General features: G+C 64.7%; 1 protein-coding gene and 2 long non-coding RNA genes across 11 annotated transcripts in view; 2 read left to right on the top strand and 1 right to left on the bottom strand.

Moving 5' to 3' along the window:
• Positions 1–3078: 3078 nt before the first annotated feature.
• PRPF40B (pre-mRNA processing factor 40 homolog B) overlaps positions 3079–17668 on the top strand; it is a 42061-nt gene continuing 27471 nt past the window's right edge. For all 8 annotated transcript variants that reach the window (XM_050924899.1, XM_050924902.1, XM_050924898.1 and 5 more), the window contains exons 1-13: positions 3079–3111; positions 10061–10141; positions 10638–10781; positions 11812–11886; positions 12338–12365; positions 12669–12694; positions 13624–13701; positions 14251–14361; positions 14640–14760; positions 15989–16184; positions 16763–16880; positions 17089–17153; positions 17473–17637. In XM_050924899.1, coding sequence (XP_050780856.1) covers positions 3109–3111; positions 10061–10141; positions 10638–10781; positions 11812–11886; positions 12338–12365; positions 12669–12694; positions 13624–13701; positions 14251–14361; positions 14640–14760; positions 15989–16184; positions 16763–16880; positions 17089–17153; positions 17473–17637 — 1211 coding nt within the window. In that variant the 5' untranslated portion in view covers positions 3079–3108. The remainder of the gene's footprint in view (positions 3112–10060; positions 10142–10637; positions 10782–11811; positions 11887–12337; positions 12366–12668; positions 12695–13623; positions 13702–14250; positions 14362–14639; positions 14761–15988; positions 16185–16762; positions 16881–17088; positions 17154–17472; positions 17638–17668) is intronic.
• Positions 7516–8984, bottom strand: LOC127035271 (uncharacterized). Of its 2 annotated transcripts, none has more exons than XR_007769630.1 (3): positions 8350–8984; positions 8101–8251; positions 7516–7658 (listed from the first exon to the last, which is right to left on the bottom strand). It is a non-coding gene; the product is annotated as an uncharacterized LOC127035271 (long non-coding RNA). The 2 variants fall into 2 exon arrangements; XR_007769631.1 differs by lacking the exon at positions 8101–8251 and adding an exon at positions 7706–7817 and having other exon boundaries at positions 8436–8984.
• Positions 12902–13496, top strand: LOC127035275 (uncharacterized). Its single transcript, XR_007769636.1, has 3 exons — positions 12902–12997; positions 13123–13246; positions 13372–13496. It is a non-coding gene; the product is annotated as an uncharacterized LOC127035275 (long non-coding RNA).

The raw sequence follows: 17668 nt of genomic DNA, 5'->3' as shown, positions 1-17668 counted from the left end.
GTGCGCTGGGGAGCAGGGCCTTTCATTTCTGCACACGCCGCAGGCCGTAATCCCCCCACAACCCCCTCCTGGTAGCCACACGTACCACAGGGACTAAGCCACCATCACCCTGGCAGGCAGGCAGCATCTCTGGGCCAGTTCCTGAGCTGGGGTACCATCAGCGTAGCTCTGTGATGCTAGCCCCTGCCTGCTGTGGGGAGGTCACAGTGTGTCTCTTTCCCCCCAAGCTGGGAGTGGCCGTAAAGGGAGGGGTGGGACTGGGAGGAGGGCGAGCCACGGTGCTCGGCTGGGGCGGCCAGGGCTGGCACCTGCCCCCCACAGAAGTGGGGAGGCTCAGTGGCCAGTGTGGGTGCAGGCATGGTGCACAAGGCCTCAGACCATGTAACGGTGGGGAAGTTCTGCTAGCCCCATCATGGAGTGTGGGGGAGACAGCGCCCTGCACCCCCGGCTTCCTGCGGTTCACCGGGGCTCTCAGCCAGCCAGTGACAGGTGGTTTATTTAGACGACAGGAACACAGCCCAAGACAGGCCTTGCCGGTGCAGACCGTAGGACTCCCTCAGTCAGGTCCATCTTGGGGGGCCAGGAGGTCTGTCTGGCCTCCCCTCCGTTTTCCCAGCTCACTGAAAACTGAAACTCTCCACCTCCTTCTCTCCCTTTGTCTCTTTCCCGGGCCAGGAGGTCACCTGATCTCTTTGTCTCCAACACCTTCAGTTGGCACCTTTGCAGGGGAGGGGCCCAGGCCATCAGTTGCTAGGAGCCAGGGTGTCGGCCATTCTCTGTGCAGACCCTTGCACACCCCTGCCCTCTAGGGCTCTGCAACAATCGCACAGCCTTATTCTACCACCTAGATACTTAAGAAATACATAGGGGAAACTGAGGCACCCACACAGTATTTAGAGAAAACATTAAGAACATTCCCACTTCGTCACACCCCATTTCCCAGATGGGGGAGTGGAGGTGCAGACTCCTGCCTAAGGTCAGGCAGCCATTTAGTAGCAGAAAAAGGAAGAAATCCCAGGAGTCCTGACTTCTGGACCTCTGTTCCAGCACGACCAGTGCTATGAAGGCTTTTATGACAGTGAACTGGCTGCCCCCTAATTTACACACCCACATGTCCATCCTCATATACCCCTGGCTCTCTCTCCTACACCCCAGCGTCCTCTCTCTCATACACATCTATCGATCTGTCTCCATACACCCCAATCTATCCATCTATCCTCATACACCATCTTATCTATCTATCCATCCATCCATCCCCACACACCCCCTGTACTACCAAATCTATCTATCCCCATACACTTCATCTCTCTATCCATCCCCAACCACCCTCTATCTATCTATCTATCCCCACCTCCCCTCTATCTAATCTATCTATCCCCATATACCCCCATCTATCTATCCATCCATCCATCCCCACACCCCCTCTCTATCTACCTAATCTATCTATCTATCCCCATACACCCCATCTATCTATCACCCCCCCACTCTATCTATCTATCTATCTTCACACCAGGACTATTCTGAATAGTTGCATTAAATCAGTGGCAGTGGCTGCAGGATCGGGTCCTGAGCTGGCTATCTGGGGCTTTCTCTGTTTTAGGGATTTGGGGCTGAGGAGGGTGGGTTTAGGACTAGTCTCCTAAACACGGTGGGAAGTACTCAGCCACTTTGGTCTTGCTGAATCCAGTGGCTCAGTGGGAGTCAGTGGAGGCTGAGTGGTAGGAATGGGAGGAGAATCGGATGCTGAGTGTCTATTTTAGCACCTCAAATTGGGCCAGAGGAAGCTCTGAGGGGAGTTTTGGCCGTGGTGCCACCCATAAGCTTTATAGTCCGGGGTGGGGGGCGATTAGTTCCCTTTTCTGTGACTTTCACAAGTGTGGTCAGTGCTGTGCCCGCTGCAGGGCCTGGGAGCTGAGTCTGTGCTTTATCAAGGGGTCCCTCATCATGTGTCTTTGGTGCTCATCAGCAGTGGGGGTGTCAGGTTGCATCAGATGAACAGAGCTCCGGGAGGAGAAGGGCTGGGGCAGGGCCGCTGGCTGTGCCAAGCAGGCAGAGTCAACGGGCGTCGGATGCATAGGGGGAAGCTAATGGGGCCTGCAGGGGTGGATGAGAGCACTGGGGAAGGGGGAGGTCCAGGGGCTTTTGTCTGCAAGAGGTGACCCCTCTCGCCCTGTCTGCTGCTCTGCCCTGGCTGGGATGCCAGGCCCAGCCTGCCTGGTCCCTGGCCCTGGCCCTGGCCCTCTCCGAAGGAGATTCGGGTGCCACCTGCTGACCGTTTAGGGCCTTAAATGAGCTAGATCTCTGGGCTGCCCACCAGGGAGGTGGCGGGAAGGGTTCTGCAGCTCGGGGGCTCTGCAAAGCCCTTGTGGCCCCAGGGTGGTGGAGGGGCCCGTGGAATCCCAGCGCTGCGGGGCCAAGAGCCTGCGGGATCCACCTGACACAGGTCGGGGGGAGAGGGGGGCACTGGGGACATGCAGCGGGGAAGGATGGGAAACTGCCCAAGGACAAGCTCTGGGTCAGGGGCACAACAGGGAACAGAACGCAGGAATCCGGGCTCCTAGCTCCCTCCAACCCCTAGCCCCTCCTGCCCCGCCAGAGCCAGGAACGGAACCCAGGAGTCCGGGCCCCTCCTGCCCCGCCAGAGCCGGGAACGGAACCCAGGAGTCCGGGCCCCTCCTGCCCCGCCAGAGCCGGGAACGGAACCCAGGAGTCCGGGCCCCTCCTGCCCCGCCAGAGCCGGGAACGGAACCCAGGAGTCCGGGCCCCTCCTGCCCCGCCAGAGCCGGGAACGGAACCCAGGAGTCCGGGCCCCTCCTGCCCCGCCAGAGCCGGGAATGGAACCCAGGAGTCCGGGCCCCTCCTGCCCCCACCCTAGAGCTGGAAAAAACCCAGGAGTCCGGGCTCCTAGCCCTCCCCCGCTCTAACCCCTAGACCCCACTGCCCCCCTGAGCCGGGCACAGAACCCAGGAGTCCGGGCGGGGGGCGGGGCTCGCACCCCGCCCGGCAGCGGAGTGACGCCGCCCTTGCCCCGCCCCCCGCCCGGCCGGCCAATGGCAGCGCCGCTTACTGCCGGGTGGGCGCGCGGGCCCAGCTGACAGCGGCTCCGGCATGGTAACGTCCCGCTTTGTGTCCGGGCGCCGCGCGGGCTGAGCCCCCCCCGGCACTGCCCCCCCCGGGAAACCCGCCCCGGCACTGCCCCCCCCGGGAAACCCCCCCCGGCACTGCCCCCCCCCCGTGCGGGCTGAGCCCCCCCCCGGCACTGCCCCCCCCGGGAAACCCCCCCCGGCACTGCCCCCCCCCGTGCGGGCTGAGCCCCCCCCGGCACTGCCCCCCCCCGGGAAACCCGCCCTTGAACTGCCCCCCCTCCCGGGAAACCCCCCCCGGCACTGCCCCCCCGCGCGGGCTGAGCCCCCCCCGGCACTGCCCCCCCCGGGAAACCCCCCCTTGAACTGCCCCCCCTCCCGGGAAACCCCCCCCGGCACTGCCCCCCCCCGGGAAACCCCCCCTTGAACTGCCCCCCCTCCCGGGAAACCCCCCCCGGCACTGCCCCCCCGGGAAACCCCCCCCGGCACTGCCCCCCCCGCGCGGGCTGAGCCCCCCCCCGGCACTGCCCCCCCCGGGAACCCCCCCCCGGCACTGCCCCCCCCCGTGCGGGCTGAGCCCCCCCCGGCACTGCCCCCCCCGGGAAACCCGCCCTTGAACTGCCCCCCCTCCCGGGAAACCCCCCCCGGCACTGCCCCCCCCCGCGCGGGCTGAGCCCCCCCCCCGGCACGGCCCCCCCCGGGAAACCCCCCCTTGAACTGCCCCCCCTCCCGGGAAACCCCCCCCGGTACTGCCCCCCCGCGCGGGCTGAGCCCCCCCGGCACTGCCCCCCCCGGGAAACCCCCCCCGGCACTGCCCCCCCGCGCGGGCTGAGCCCCCCCCGGCACTGCCCCCCCCGGGAAACCCCCCCCGGCACTGCCCCCCCCGCGCGGGCTGAGCCCCCCCCCGGCACTGCCCCCCCGGGAACCCCCCCGGCACTGCCCCCCCTCCCGAGAACCCCCCCTTGAACTGCCCCCCCCGTGCGGGCTGAGCCCCCCCCGGCACTGCCCCCCCCGGGAAACCCCCCCCGGCACTGCCCCCCCGCGCGGGCGGAGCCCCCCCCCGGCACTGCCCCCCCGGGAAACCCCCCCTTGAACTGCCCCCCCGTGCGGGCTGAGCCCCCCCCCCGGCACTGCCCCCCCCGGAACTCCCCCCGGCACTGCCCCCCCCCCGTGCGGGCTGAGCCCCCCCCGGCACTGCCCCCCCGGGAACCCCCCCCCGGCACTGCCCCCCCTCCCGAGAACCCCCCCTTGAACTGCCCCCCCCGTGCGGGCTGAGCCCCCTGGTACTGCCCCCCCTCAGGAAATCCCCCCCGCCATTGCCCCCCGTGCGGGCTGAGCCCCCCCCGGCACTGCCCCCCCCGGGAAACCCCCCCCGGCACTGCCCCCCCACGCGGGCTGAGCCCCCCCCCGGCACTGCCCCCCGGGACCCCCCCCCCGGCACTGCCCCCCCCCCGTGCGGGCTGAGCCCCCCCCGGCACTGCCTCCCCGGGAATCCCCCCCCGGCACTGCCCCCCCTCCCGAGAACCCCCCCTTGAACTGCCCCCCCCGTGCGGGCTGAGCCCCCCTGGTACTGCCCCCCCTCAGGAAATCCCCCCCGCCATTGCCCCCCGTGCGGGCTGAGCCCCCCCCTGGCACTGCCCCCCCCCGGGAAAACCCCCCCCCGGCACTGCCCCCCCGCGCGGGCTGAGCCCCCCCGGCACTGCCCCCCTCCCGAGAGCCCCCCTCGGCGCTGAGCCCCCCCCGGCACTGCCCTTCCCCCCCGTGCGGGCTGAGCCCCCCCGACACTGCCCCCCTCCCGGGAAGCCCCCCCCCGGCACTGCCCCCTTCGCGCGGGCTGAGCCCCCCCTCCGGCACTGCCCCCCTCCCGAGAACCCTCCCCGGAACTGTCCCACCCGCTCGGGCTGAGCCCCCCCGGTACTGCCCCCCTGCGAGGGCTGAGCCCCCCCCCGGCACTGCCCCCCCTCCCAAGAACCCCCCCTGCCACTGCCCCCCCCGGCACTGCACCCACCTGGGAACCCTTCTCCATCACTGCCTCCCGCTCGCACAGGCTGAGCCCCCCCTGGCACTGCCCCCCCGGGAATCCCCCCTCTGGCACTGGCCCCCCCCCCGCACGGGCTGAGCCCCCTCGGAGCCCACGGCCCAGTAACCACCCCCCGGCACTGCCCCCCCCACAGGCTGGGCCTCCCCGGCACTGCCCCCCCTCCCGGGAAACCCCCTCTCCGGCACTGCCCCCCCCGTACGGGCTGAGCCCCCCCGGGAAACCCCACCTCCGGCACTGCTCTCCCCGCACGGGCTGAGCCCCCCCCAACACTGCCCCCCCTACATGGGCTGAGCCCCCCCGGAGCCCGCCCCTCCCGGGAACTCCCCCCCGGCACTGCCCTCTCCGCGTTGGCTGAGCCCCCCCGGGAAACCTCCCCTGTGGCACTGCCCCCCTGCATGGGCCGAGCCCCCCCCAGAGTCCCCCCCAGGAAACCTCCCCCCGCATGGGCTGAGCCCCCCCGGAGCCACCACCCGGGAAACCCTCCCTCTGGCACTGCCCCCCTGGAGCTCCCCCTCCTGGGACCCCCCTCCCCGTCACTGCCCCACCGTGTGGGCTGAGCCCCACCGGGAAACCTCCCCTCCGGCACTGTCCCCCCCCCCGCACGGGCCGAGCCCCCTGGGAAACCTCCCCTGCGGCACTGCCCCCCTGCATGGGCTGAGCCTCCCCCCCGGGAAACCCCCCCTCTGGCACTGCCCCCCCGCATGGGCTTAGCCCCCCCGTTGAACCCCCCCTCCAGCACTGTCCCCCACCCCCTGCACAGGCCAAGCTCTCCCCCCCCCCCCTTCAGAACCCTACCCTGCCGGCACTGCCCCGCCCGGACTGAACTCCCCCCAGTGTGGGCTCAGCCCCACCCCCCCGGAACCTCCTCCCCTACACTGGCCGAGCCACCCCTGCGACTGCCCCCCCCTTGGCACTTCTCCCCTCTGGTGTAGGCTGAGCCCCGCCCCCCTGGCACAGCTCCCTCTTGCAGGGGCTGAGCCCCCCCCGTGCACATCCCCACCCAGCACAGCGCCCTCCCCCCCGTGCATGGGCAGAGCACGCCCCCAGGCTGGGGCTCCCCTGTACAGGAGCAGTGGGCATCACACGCTGCCCCAGGGTCTGGACGTGCCAGGCTAGGGGCAGGGGGGGGATATCTCCCTGCCTTGATACAGACCCCCCCACGCCAACATGGCTCCTCCACACTTGCCTCCAGACCCCCTCCCCCACCCAGAGCCAGCCAGTGACCCCTGTGTGTGTGTCTAGGGGGGCGCACTGCTGCAGGCACTGGCACCATGAGGCTGTGCCCGGCCCTTGGCAAAGGGCAGTGAATGGCATTGCAATTTATCCTCCCTGTCCTTCAGATGAATCATGGACAGCCAGCCCCACCCACCAGACTGACCCGCTGGGCCCCACCCCACGGGCCTCAGCCTGCCCTGGGGTCCCCCACTGGGCCCCACCCCACGGGCCTCAGCCTGCCCTGGGGTCCCCCGCTGGGCCTCAACCTGCCCTGGGGTCCCCCACCCATGCCCAGAAAGAGCAGCCCATGAGGCAGCCCACAGCAGGTGGGTGAGCAGCTGTTTGTGGCCAAGGGGAGAGGGGTCACGTGACACCTGCCCAGTGAGAGCGGAGACGCCCAACTCATTACACACAGGGTCCGTCAGCAGTTACGCACCTGGATCATCCTCAGCCCAGGGAGCCACGGACGGGCTCTGCGTTCTACCGGGGAGTGTGGTGCTCTGAAAATAAAGATTGAGCCATCCCCATATGCACCCTGTATCCATCCGTCCCCATACGCACCCTCCATCCATTCATCCGTCCGTCCCCATACGCACCCTCCATCCATTCATCCGTCCGTCCATCCCCATACGCACCCTCCATCCATTCATCCGTCCGTCCGTCCCCATACGCACTCTCCATCCATTCATCCATCCGTCCGTCCGTCCCCATACGCTCCATCCATCCATTCATCCATCCGTCTATCCATCTGTCCGTCCATCCCCATACGCACCCTCTATCCATCCATCTGTCCCCATACGCAGCCTCCATCCATTCATCCATCCATCTATCCATCCGTCTGTCCGTCCCCATACGCACCCTCTATCCATCCGTCCCCATACACACCCTCCATCCATCCATCCATCCATCCGTCTATCAATCCATCCATCCGTCTATCCGTCCCCATATGCACCATCTATCCATCCATCCGTCCCCATATGCACCCTCCATCCATTCATCCATCCGTCTATCCATCCGTCCGTCCCCATATGCACCATCTATCCATCCATCCGTCCCATACGCACCCTCTATCCATCCTCATATGCACCCTCTCTCCATCCATCCGTCCCTGTACACACCCAGTATCCATCCATCTATCCATCCCCATACGCACCCTGTATCCATCCGTCCCATACGCACCACCTATCCATCCGTCCATCCCCATAAGCACCCTCCATCCATTCATCCATCCGTCTGTCCGTCCCCATACGCACCACCTATCCATCCATCCGTCCCCATACGCACCCTCCATCCATTCATCCATCCGTCTATCCATCCATCTGTCCGTCCCCATACGCACCATCTATCCATCCGTTCGTCCCCATACGCACCCTCTCTCCATCCATCCATCCCCATACACACCCCCTATCCATCCATCTATCCATCCCCATATGCACCCTCTATCCATCCGTCCCCATGCGCACCCTCCATCCATCCATCTGTCCCCATACACACCCTCTATCCATCCATCCATCTGTCCCCATACACACGCTCTATCCATCCATCCCCATACGCACCCTCTATCCATCCATCCGTCCTCATACGCACCCACCATCCATCCATCCATCCATCCTCATACGCACCCTCTCTCCATCCTCATACGCACCCTCTATCTATCCATCCATCCTCATATGCACCCTTTCTCCATCCATCTGTCCCCGTACACACCCACTGTCCATCCATCCATCCATCCTCATACGCACCCTCTCTCCATCCTCATACGCACCCTCTATCTATCCATCCATCCTCATATGCACCCTTTCTCCATCCATCCATCCCCATACACACCCACTATCCATCCATCTATCCATCCCCATATGCACCCTCTATCCATCCGTCCCCATGCGCACCCTCCATCCATCCATCCATCCATCTGTCCCCATACGCACCCTCTATCCATCCATCTGTCCCCATACACAGCCTCCATCCATTCATCCATCCATCTATCCATCCGTCTGTCCGTCCCCATACGCACCCTCTATCCATCCGTCCCCATACACACCCTCCATCCATCCATCCGTCTATCAATCCATCCATCCGTCTATCCGTCCCCATACGCACCATCTATCCATCCATCCGTCCCCATATGCACCCTCCATCCATTCATCCATCCGTCTATCCATCCGTCCGTCCCCATATGCACCATCTATCCATCCATCTGTCCCCATACGCACCCTCTATCCATCCTCATATGCACCCTCTCTCCATCCATCCGTCCCTGTACACACCCAGTATCCATCCATCTATCCATCCCCATACGCACCACCTATCCATCCGTCCATCCCCATACGCACCCTCCATCCATCTATCCATCCATCCATCCATCCGTCTGTCCGTCCCCATACGCACCACCTATCCATCCATCCGTCCCCATACGCACCCTCCATCCATTCATCCATCCGTCTATCCATCCGTCTGTCCGTCCCCATACGCACCATCTATCCATCCGTTCGTCCCCATACGCACCCTCTCTCCATCCATCCATCCCCATACACACCCACTATCCATCCATCTATCCATCCCCATATGCACCCTCTATCCATCCGTCCCCATGCACACCCTCCATCCATCCATCCATCTGTCCCCATACACACCCTCTATCCATCCATCCATCTGTCCCCATACACACCCTCTATCCATCCATCCATCTGTCCCCATACACACGCTCTATCCATCCATCCCCATACGCACCCTCTATCCATCCATCCGTCCTCATACGCACCCACCATCCATCCATCCATCCATCCTCATATGCACCCTCTCTCCATCCTCATACGCACCCTCTATCTATCCATCCATCCTCATATGCACCCTTTCTCCATCCATCTGTCCCCGTACACACCCACTATCCATCCATCCATTCATCCCCATATGCACCCACTGTCCATCCATCCATCCATCCCCCATATACTCTATCTTTTCATCCCCATACACATCCTCCATCCACCTATCCCCATACACTTCCTCCCTCCCTCCCTCCTTCCTTCCATCCATCCAGTTATTCCCCATATGCACCCTCCCTCCCTCCCTCCCTCCATCCCCATTAACATCCTCCATCCATCTACCTATCCCCGTACACTTCCTCTCCTTCATCCATCCATCCAGTTATTCCCCGTATGCACCCTCTATCCCCATACACATCCTCCATCCATCAATCCATCTACCAATCCCCATACACACCCTCTGTCAATCCATCCCCATACGCACCATCCATCCATCCATCCCTATATGCACCCTCCATCCATCTACCAATCCCGATACGCACCCTCCCTCCATCCATCCTTCCCCATACACTCTATCTATCCATCCCATACACACCCTCTGTCCAACCATCTTTTCATTCCATATGCACCTTCCATCTGTCCCCATACTCATCTTCTGTCTGTCTGTCTATCCATCCCCATACTGTGCCTCTGTACATCCATCTCGGGGAAGATGCGGCTTCTCTTTAGTCTGTGCTTTGCTGTCCTTTGCTTCACTTCTTTTCCGGTGTCTCTTTTAATTAAAATAAGATAGGATTTAGTGTCTGCAGGAGGAGCCCCTATGTAAGATACTGCACAGCACTCCAGTGAGGGCTGGGCATGGAACCCAGGAGTCCTGACTGCCAGCCCCTTCTGCTCTCAACACCAGACCATCCTTACTTACCAGCTGTTTCCTACCTTTCTTTTCTTGCTGTTGACAGTCGGCTCTGGACTCCAGCAGTGGCCCCGCAGGGCAGCCGGCCCCATTTCCCACCACCCCCCCGATGATGCCTCCACCCTTCGTAAGTTACCTGTACCCAGCACCGCTTACTAACCAAGCCAGCATGACCCAGCCGTCCCAGAGCGCGGCACAAAACGGGAGTTGTTGGCCTGGCCGTGTGGGATGACTGTGCAAAGTTCAGTACACTGGCTGTGTGAGTGCGCATGTGTGTGTGCGTGCATGTGTATGCTTGTCTATGTGCGTGCATGTGTGTGTGTGCTTGTCTGTGTGCATGCACGCGCACTCTCATTGCTCTCCGTTAGCTCAGACGGGCAGTTTGTCCTGCATTTGCAGGCGAGGGGAGCTGCTGTGGTGCGAAGCCCCCGTGTGGACGTGCTGCGGTGGTGACAAGGAGACATCCTGAGCGAGCTGCGCCAGTGGCTGGCGCCAGGCGTCTGCCCGAGTAGCTGCAGTGGTGGGGGAGTCCCTGGTTGGCCAGGGCCAGTCCCTTCAGTAGGGGGCTGCCCTGGGGCCAGGCTGAGCAGCAACATGCACCCTGTGTCTCTTCTTGCTCCTAGATGCCTCCTCCTGGAATCCCCCCTCCCTTCCCCCCCATGGGACTCCCTCCTATCGGGCAGAGACCGCCAGCGATGCCTCCCATGCCCCCTGGCATGATGCCGCCTCTGCTCCCACCCATGGCAGGGCCCCCACCCATAGGACAGGTAAAGCCACTCCCTTTGTCTCTTTCTGTCTGAGTCCAGGGCTCCCCTCGAGCCTCCACTCGGGGTGGAATGTCAGTGCAGGACCATGGATCGCACGTCTGGGATCCATCGTCAGGGAAGCAGGATCTGGGTGGTTGCGGTGCAGGGGGGATTGGGACCCGGGACTCCTGGGTTCTCTCGTAGCTCTGGGAGGGAAGTGGGATCTGGTTGGGTAGAGCTGGGGAGTCTGGGAGCCAGGACTCCTGGGTTCTATCCCAGCTCTGGGAGGGGAGTGAGGTCTGGTGGGGTAGAGCTGGGGAGGCTGGAAACCAGAACTCCTGGCTTTTATTCCCAGCTGTGGGAGGGGAGTGGGGTCTGGTGGGGTAGAGCCGGGGAGGCTGGGAACCAGAACTCCTGGGTTCTATTCCCAGCTCTGGGAGGGGAGTGGGGGCTGGTGGGGTAGAGCCGGGGAGGCTGGGAGCCAGGACTCCTGGGTTCTATCCCAGCTCTGGGAGGGCAGTGAGGTCTGGTGGGGTAGAGCTGGGGAGGCTGGGAGCCAGGACTCCTGGGTTCTATCCCAGCTCTGGGAGGGAAGTGGGATCTGGTGGGGTAGAGCCGGGGAGGCTGGAAACCAGAACTCCTGGGTTCTATCCCAGCTCTGGGAGGGCAGTGAGGTCTGGTGGGGTAGAGCTGGGGAGGCTGGGTGCCAGGACTCCTGGGTTTTATCCCAGATTTGGGAGGGAAGTGGGATCTGGTTGGGTAGAGCTGGGGAGGCTGGGCCACGGCTCTCTGCAGCCGAAAGTTTTCTGTTAAACCTCGATGACAAAGATGTTGGGAAAAGCCCCATGTGGACGTAGGTCCTGTGGCCTCATCCCCCGTGACCCTCTGGCCCCGATCCTGTGATTGGAGCAATGCTGCCAGTGTTCCATGGACGCGAGTGGGGATCACAGCGGGGTTCTGAGCCGGAGGCTCCGGCCATTTCCCCGGCTCCATTGGCCCTGTGCCTGCTGGCTGACGTGCCAGGCTGCCATGCCACCTTTCTGTCCCCTAGATGCCACCCATGGTGCCTCCCATGATGCCAGGGATGCTGATGCCGGGGCTGCCAGCTGGTCCTGTTCCTGGTGTGGTGAGCATCCCTGTAACCTTCCCTTTGTCCAGCCAACCATGCCTAGGCTCTCCAGACAGGCCCGGCAGCAAGGGCTGCCCAGGCTGACTTGGGGGTGGAACGTAAAGCCATCTCCATGCCCTTGTCCTGCCCCTCTCCACGGGGACCCCACTGCTCAATCCCTGTTTCCAAAGCAGAGCTCAGCATTAAAATGAGGTGCCAGCCTAGTGTGAGGGCGGGGTGCCAGGACTCCTGGGTTCTATTTCCAGTTCTGCTCCTGATTTGCTCGCTGCAGCATTGGAACAGTCGGGCTGGCCTTGTGCCTCAGTTTCCCCCTTGCAGATGGCTCTGGCTCTGAGCTCCCATGGGCGTTTGTAGAGGGATTCAGGGGGCCCTGGGCGGGGGAGTCTGGTGATGGGTCGGGTCCGAGCCGCAGTCCCCGCGGCTCACGGCCCCGTTTCTCTTTTGGCAGGCGGCTCCTGGGACAGACCCAATTGGCGGTGAGTCCCAGGGTCCATCGCAGCGGGGTGGTCCATAGGGGAGCTGATGAGAGGGGGGCTGGTCCATCCTAGCAGGGGAGGAGGGAGCTGTCTGGAGTTTCTGCCGCCCCTGACGGCTCAGGGAGGAGGGTGAAACATTGCTGCATCCCAGGGGAGCATCTGGGAGTCATGCCCAATCCTGAGAGGAGACCCAGTCCTGTTCTTGATGCTGGGTGCCTAGCCCTGCCAGTCTCTCTTGGAGATCTGTAACCCCCACCTAACAGCCCTCAACCATCCCAGTAACATAGGGCTCTTGTTTTCCAGCTGCTCCGGCTCAGCCAGCACCCACAGTGAGTAGCCTCCTCCAAATCAATGCTCAGCAACGCTGCCGCACAGGCTCCCCCCCATCTCTAAGGAGCGTTCATCCCAGCCTCTTAACCCCTGTGAATAGCAGGGGGCTGCGGGTCAGGATTGAGGGGCACCGGCAGAGCTGGTGGGGCAGGGCCGGGGTAGCAGGGGCTGTGGTCAGGTTGAGGGGCACTTGCAGAGCTGGAGTGGTGCTCAGGGCTGGGGTAGCAGGGGTTGCAGGTCGGGATTGAGGGGCACTGGCAGAGCTGGGGGGGCAGGGCTAGGGTAGCAGGGGCTGCGGTCGGGTTGAGGGGCACTGGCAGAGCTGGGGTGGCGCTCAGGGCTGGGATAGCAAAGGGCTGCGGGTCGGGATTGAGAGGCACCGGCAGAGCTGGTGGGGCAGGGCTGGGGTAGCAGGGGCTGTGGTCAGGTTGAGGGGCACTGGCAGAGCTGGAGTGGTGCTCAGGGCTGGGGTAGCAGGGGTTGCAGGTCGGGATTGAGGGGCACTGGCAGAGCTGGGGGGGCAGGGCTAGGGTAGCAGGGGCTGCGGTCGGGTTGAGGGGCACTTGCAGAGCTGGGGTGGCGCTCAGGGCTGGGATAGCAAAGGGCTGCGGGTCGGGGTTGAGAGGCACCGGCAGAGCTGGTGGGGCAGGGCTGGGGTAGCAAGGGCTGTGGTCAGGTTGAGGGGCACTGGCAGAGCTGGAGTGGTGCTCAGGGCTGGGGTAGCAGGGGTTGCAGGTCGGGATTGAGGGGCACTGGCAGAGCTGGGGGGGCAGGGCTAGGGTAGCAGGGGCTGCGGTCGGGTTGAGGGGCACTTGCAGAGCTGGGGTGGCGCTCAGGGCTGGGATAGCAAGGGGCTGCGGCTCGGGATTGAGGGGCACCAGCAGAGCTCAGAAGAGGAGTTGATTCTTGTCACTCTTGTGCCCACCAGCTCCCGAATCCCATGGTGGCCGCCGTCCGGCAGAGCCTGATGAGCAGCGGCTCCCCCGTGCAGGACGCCCCCCGCAAGGTAGCATGTCCTGTCTCTTCTCCGTGGCTCTGGGCGGGGGTGGCTGGCCAGTGACGCAGGCCTCACAGGTGGGGTGTGTGTCAGGAGTGGCAGAAGCGCCCTACAAGTGGGGGGCCCTGGCCCCTAGTCGTCCCCCCCCCGTTCCGGTGCCCCTGGTGTGTGTGCTCCCAGCCAGATCCCAGTTTAACTCCTGGGGAGGACCTGGGGACAACGGCCAGGAAAAGCCAAACCTCTGCCAAGGGCCCGATCCTGCCACTAGGGGGCACCGCTCCCCACTGAGCACCATGGGGAGGTCATGGCACGTTGCCACGTGCCCCTTACTCCAGTGGGGTGAATTACTGGCGTCATCTGGAGTTTTGCTGCTGGTTGCGGTGGGAGCAGGATCAGGCCCATTGCTATACAGGGAGGAGGCTGGGGCAGGGGCCCTGGTGGGCTGCATGGCCCTGGGAGCAGGGCCCTGCTGAGCTGTGTGGCCTGGGGAGGGCAGCTGGGGGTAGGGCGGGGGGCTGGTTGGACCTTCGTGACCTTTCTCTTGCTTGTGGTGCCCAGAAGCCTCCGTGGAGTGAGCACAGGGCCCCAGACGGGCGCGTTTACTACTACAACTGCAGCTCCAAGCAGTCCACCTGGGAGAAGCCGGATGAGCTGAAGTCCAAAGCAGAGGTGAGTTCCTTCAGAGCCTTTCACCCAGCACTGAGATGCAGCCACCTCTGGGGTGGGGCGCAGCAGCTGCGTGACAGCTGCCCAGCAGCTGGAAATGTGCGTGTGTGGCCAGGAGTAGATTAGGGAGGCAGAATATAGCACGAGGATTTAGACCTCAGCTGTTGTGAGCTGCTGGCCTGCTCCCCAGGAGTTCTGCCTCCATTCTCAGCCCTGGTATTGTCAGTGCCCTCCCCTAGGATGGGCCCCTGGCTCATGGTGCCCTGCTCTCTCCCTCGCAGCTGCTGCTCTCCCAGTGTCCCTGGAGGGAGTACAAGTCGGACACAGGCAAGTCCTACTACTACAACTCCCAGAGCAAGGAGTCGCGCTGGACCAAGCCCCGGGACCTGGACGAGCTGGAGGGTAAAGGGGGTGGGAGCCCAGGGAGCTGGGAAGCAGGACAGCCACACCCTCGGGAGCGTAGGCAGACTGCCCCGTGCCCCAGGCTGATGCTCCTGTCTTGGCTGCAGGGTAACCCCCCTCCCGTGGGCCGGGCTGGGGGTGCAGCCAGTGCCCCCGGGTCTCTGTGCCCCAGCCTGTGAGTGGTCCCAGGCCCCCCAGTGATCACCCCTGCCATGAGGACAGGCCTCCAAGCCTGGGCTTCCGGGCTCCAGCCCTCCCGCCTCTCCCCTGAGCTCTGCCCAGGAGTCCCACCGCACTAGACTCCTGCTCCGAGATCTCAGGGACCCACTGCCTCCCCAGCAGTCTGTTCAGAACAGGGGGTTGTTAGCCAGCAGGCACAGCCCCCTGTCCTGGGTGCGGCATGGGGAGGCAGAGGAGAAGCCGGAGTTGAGGCTGGCCAGTGCTGGACTCCACCAGCCGGCTGCTGTGGCTCTGCCATTCTCAGTCTGCTCCTGTGTCGGAGCCCAGCGTTTAGCCCAGCCTCCAGCACCTCTCAGGCCCTCGTCCTGCTGAGCTCTTGCGGCCCTGCCCGACTCCTGGCATTAGGCTCAGCCCCTGGGGCTCCTGGTGCCTGGCCGGATCCTGTGTCGAAGCAGGTCGGTTGCAGCCAGTCCTTAGCTGGCCAGTCGCACCAGCCACGTGCCCAAGGCCCCCTGCTACCACCCTTTGCACCCACCGGGCACAGAGGCAGAGCTTCTCGCAGTGACACGTCCCCACGTTGGGCGCCGGGCGCTGCCCCCCGGGCACCGAGTAACGGCCGGGCTCTCTGTTTCCCTCCTTGCAGCGCTCATCGAGGAGGAGGAGGCTGGGTGAGTGGCTGGCGTCTGCCCCCGGGGCTTGGACCCGTTAGCTCTGACCCAGGGCGGTAAGAGCAGGGCGCCGGCGCCACAGGAGGCCAGAGTGAGGCAGAGCCCTCAGGAATGGAGCCCCCCGGGGAGGAGGAGCTCAGGAACAGGGCCTCCTGGGGGCCAGAGAAGGGAGTGCCCACCGGAAGGCCATGGGTTTCGAGGGCAGGTACCTCCCTCGCTGGGGTTACGTGGGGAGGGCAGAGCAGAGCTCACCCCCCCAGCATGGGGCCTACAGGGGCCACCCTGCCCCCCATGGGTGGTGGGCCCCACTGAGCCTGGGGGACTGGCCCTCAGGACTCTGCGTGGGCCCCTCTGTCCCCCTCCCCTCTGTGTCTCACTAGATCCAGGCTCCGGCCTTCTCTGCTCTTCCAGGAAGCAGCAGGAGACACCATCAGCCGCCTCGAGCCCCAGCCTGTCCTCGGCTGCCACCACGGACACGGAGACTGCGGGTGGGGAGGAGCAGGAGACGCCTGCGCTGGGGAGCGCGGCCGAACGCCTGGAGGAAGCAGCCCTGCAGCAGGAGGAAGTGACCAGCAGGTGACGGCGACCTGGGCTGGGAGCTGCGAGCAGGGACCTCGCCCCACATATTGCGGGCATTTGCTCTCATTGGGGCCAGCTAGCACCAGCATCCGTGGCCAGGCCCACCTGGACGCTCGGCACACTCAGCTCACACAGGATACCCCAGGCAGGAGCTGGGACTCGTGGTGCTAGGCCCTGCTCCAGAGAGTGGAACAGAGACAACCGACACTGGCCAGGAGAGAGAATTCCAGCTGAATGCATCCCTGCCAGGGAGCGACGGGGCCCCTGGCCCTTCCCCTGGGATATCCCCCCCGCTGGGGAGCGATTGAGCCCCTGGCCCTTCCCCCGGGATCCCCCACGCCAGGGAGCGATGGAGCCCCCGGCCCTTCCCCCGGGATTCCCCCTGTTGGGGAGCGACGGGGCCCCCAGCCCCTCCCCCGGGATCCCCCCTGTCGGGGAGCGATTGTTGCTGAGCCAAGTGGGGCGCCCCCTTTCAGCCCAGCCTGTGCCCCTCCCCCGCTCCTCCTGCAGCTCCCTGGGGTGCAGCCCCCAGCGTTTCATGCCATGACTCCTATGTGTTTGTGTTCCCGGCACAGTGGCGACCCTGGCCGGCGGGAGGAGGAGGAGGAGGGGGGGGCCGGGGAGAGGTGCACCTGCAGCTGGAGCACCAAGGAAGAGGCCAAGCTGGCCTTTAAGGAGCTGCTGAAGGACAAGGTATGGAGGAGGGAGGCAGGGCTGGGGGACTGGGGCTGGCCAGAGCAGGGAGCCTGTTTGTGGGGGGGCTGGCCAGGGTGTGGGGCCTGTTTGTGGGGGGCTGGGGCTGGCCGGGGGACTGGGGCTGGGGGCTGACCAGGGCAGGGGGCATGTTTGAGGGGGGCTGGGGCTGGCACGGTCCCAGCTGAGTCCCAGCGTTTGGTGTCAGGGCGTCCCATCCAACACGTCATGGGAGCTGGCCATGAAGATGATCGTGGACGATCCGCGGTACAGGTAGGGACCAGCCCCACCGCCGGCACCGTCCTTCTTCCACACTGGCTGCTTGCAGGAGTGCAGCCCCCTGCAGGGAGTACCTCTGAGTACCCCCCCAGCCAGCGCTCCTGCCCCGCTCCCCACAGCGCCCCCAGCAGAGGCTGGGACTGGAGTACCCAGGAGCCCCCCTCCAGCCAGCGCCCACTGCTGAGAGAGGCCGGGACTGGAGTACCCAGGAGCCCCCTCCAGCCGGCGCCCCCATTCTGCCCTCGACGCTGGCCCCTCAGCAGCAGCCAGTGAGGGCCTCTAACCCAGTCCAGCCCGTCTGGTCTGTGCCCAGTGCCCTGCCCAAGCTGAGCGAGAAGAAGCAAGCCTTCAATGCCTACAAGGCCCAGCGGGAGAAGGAGGAGAAGGAGGAGGCTCGGCTGAGGGCCAAGGAGGCCAAGGAGGAGCTGCAGCGGTTCCTGGAGCAGCACGAGCGGATGAGCTCCATCACCCGCTACAGGTGTGGGCGGGCGCCACAGGGAGAGGGGCCA

This window comes from Gopherus flavomarginatus, chromosome 16 (assembly GCF_025201925.1).
Source record: "Gopherus flavomarginatus isolate rGopFla2 chromosome 16, rGopFla2.mat.asm, whole genome shotgun sequence".
NCBI lineage: Eukaryota > Metazoa > Chordata > Testudines > Testudinidae > Gopherus > Gopherus flavomarginatus.
This window is presented reverse-complemented; position numbering and strand designations above follow the sequence as displayed.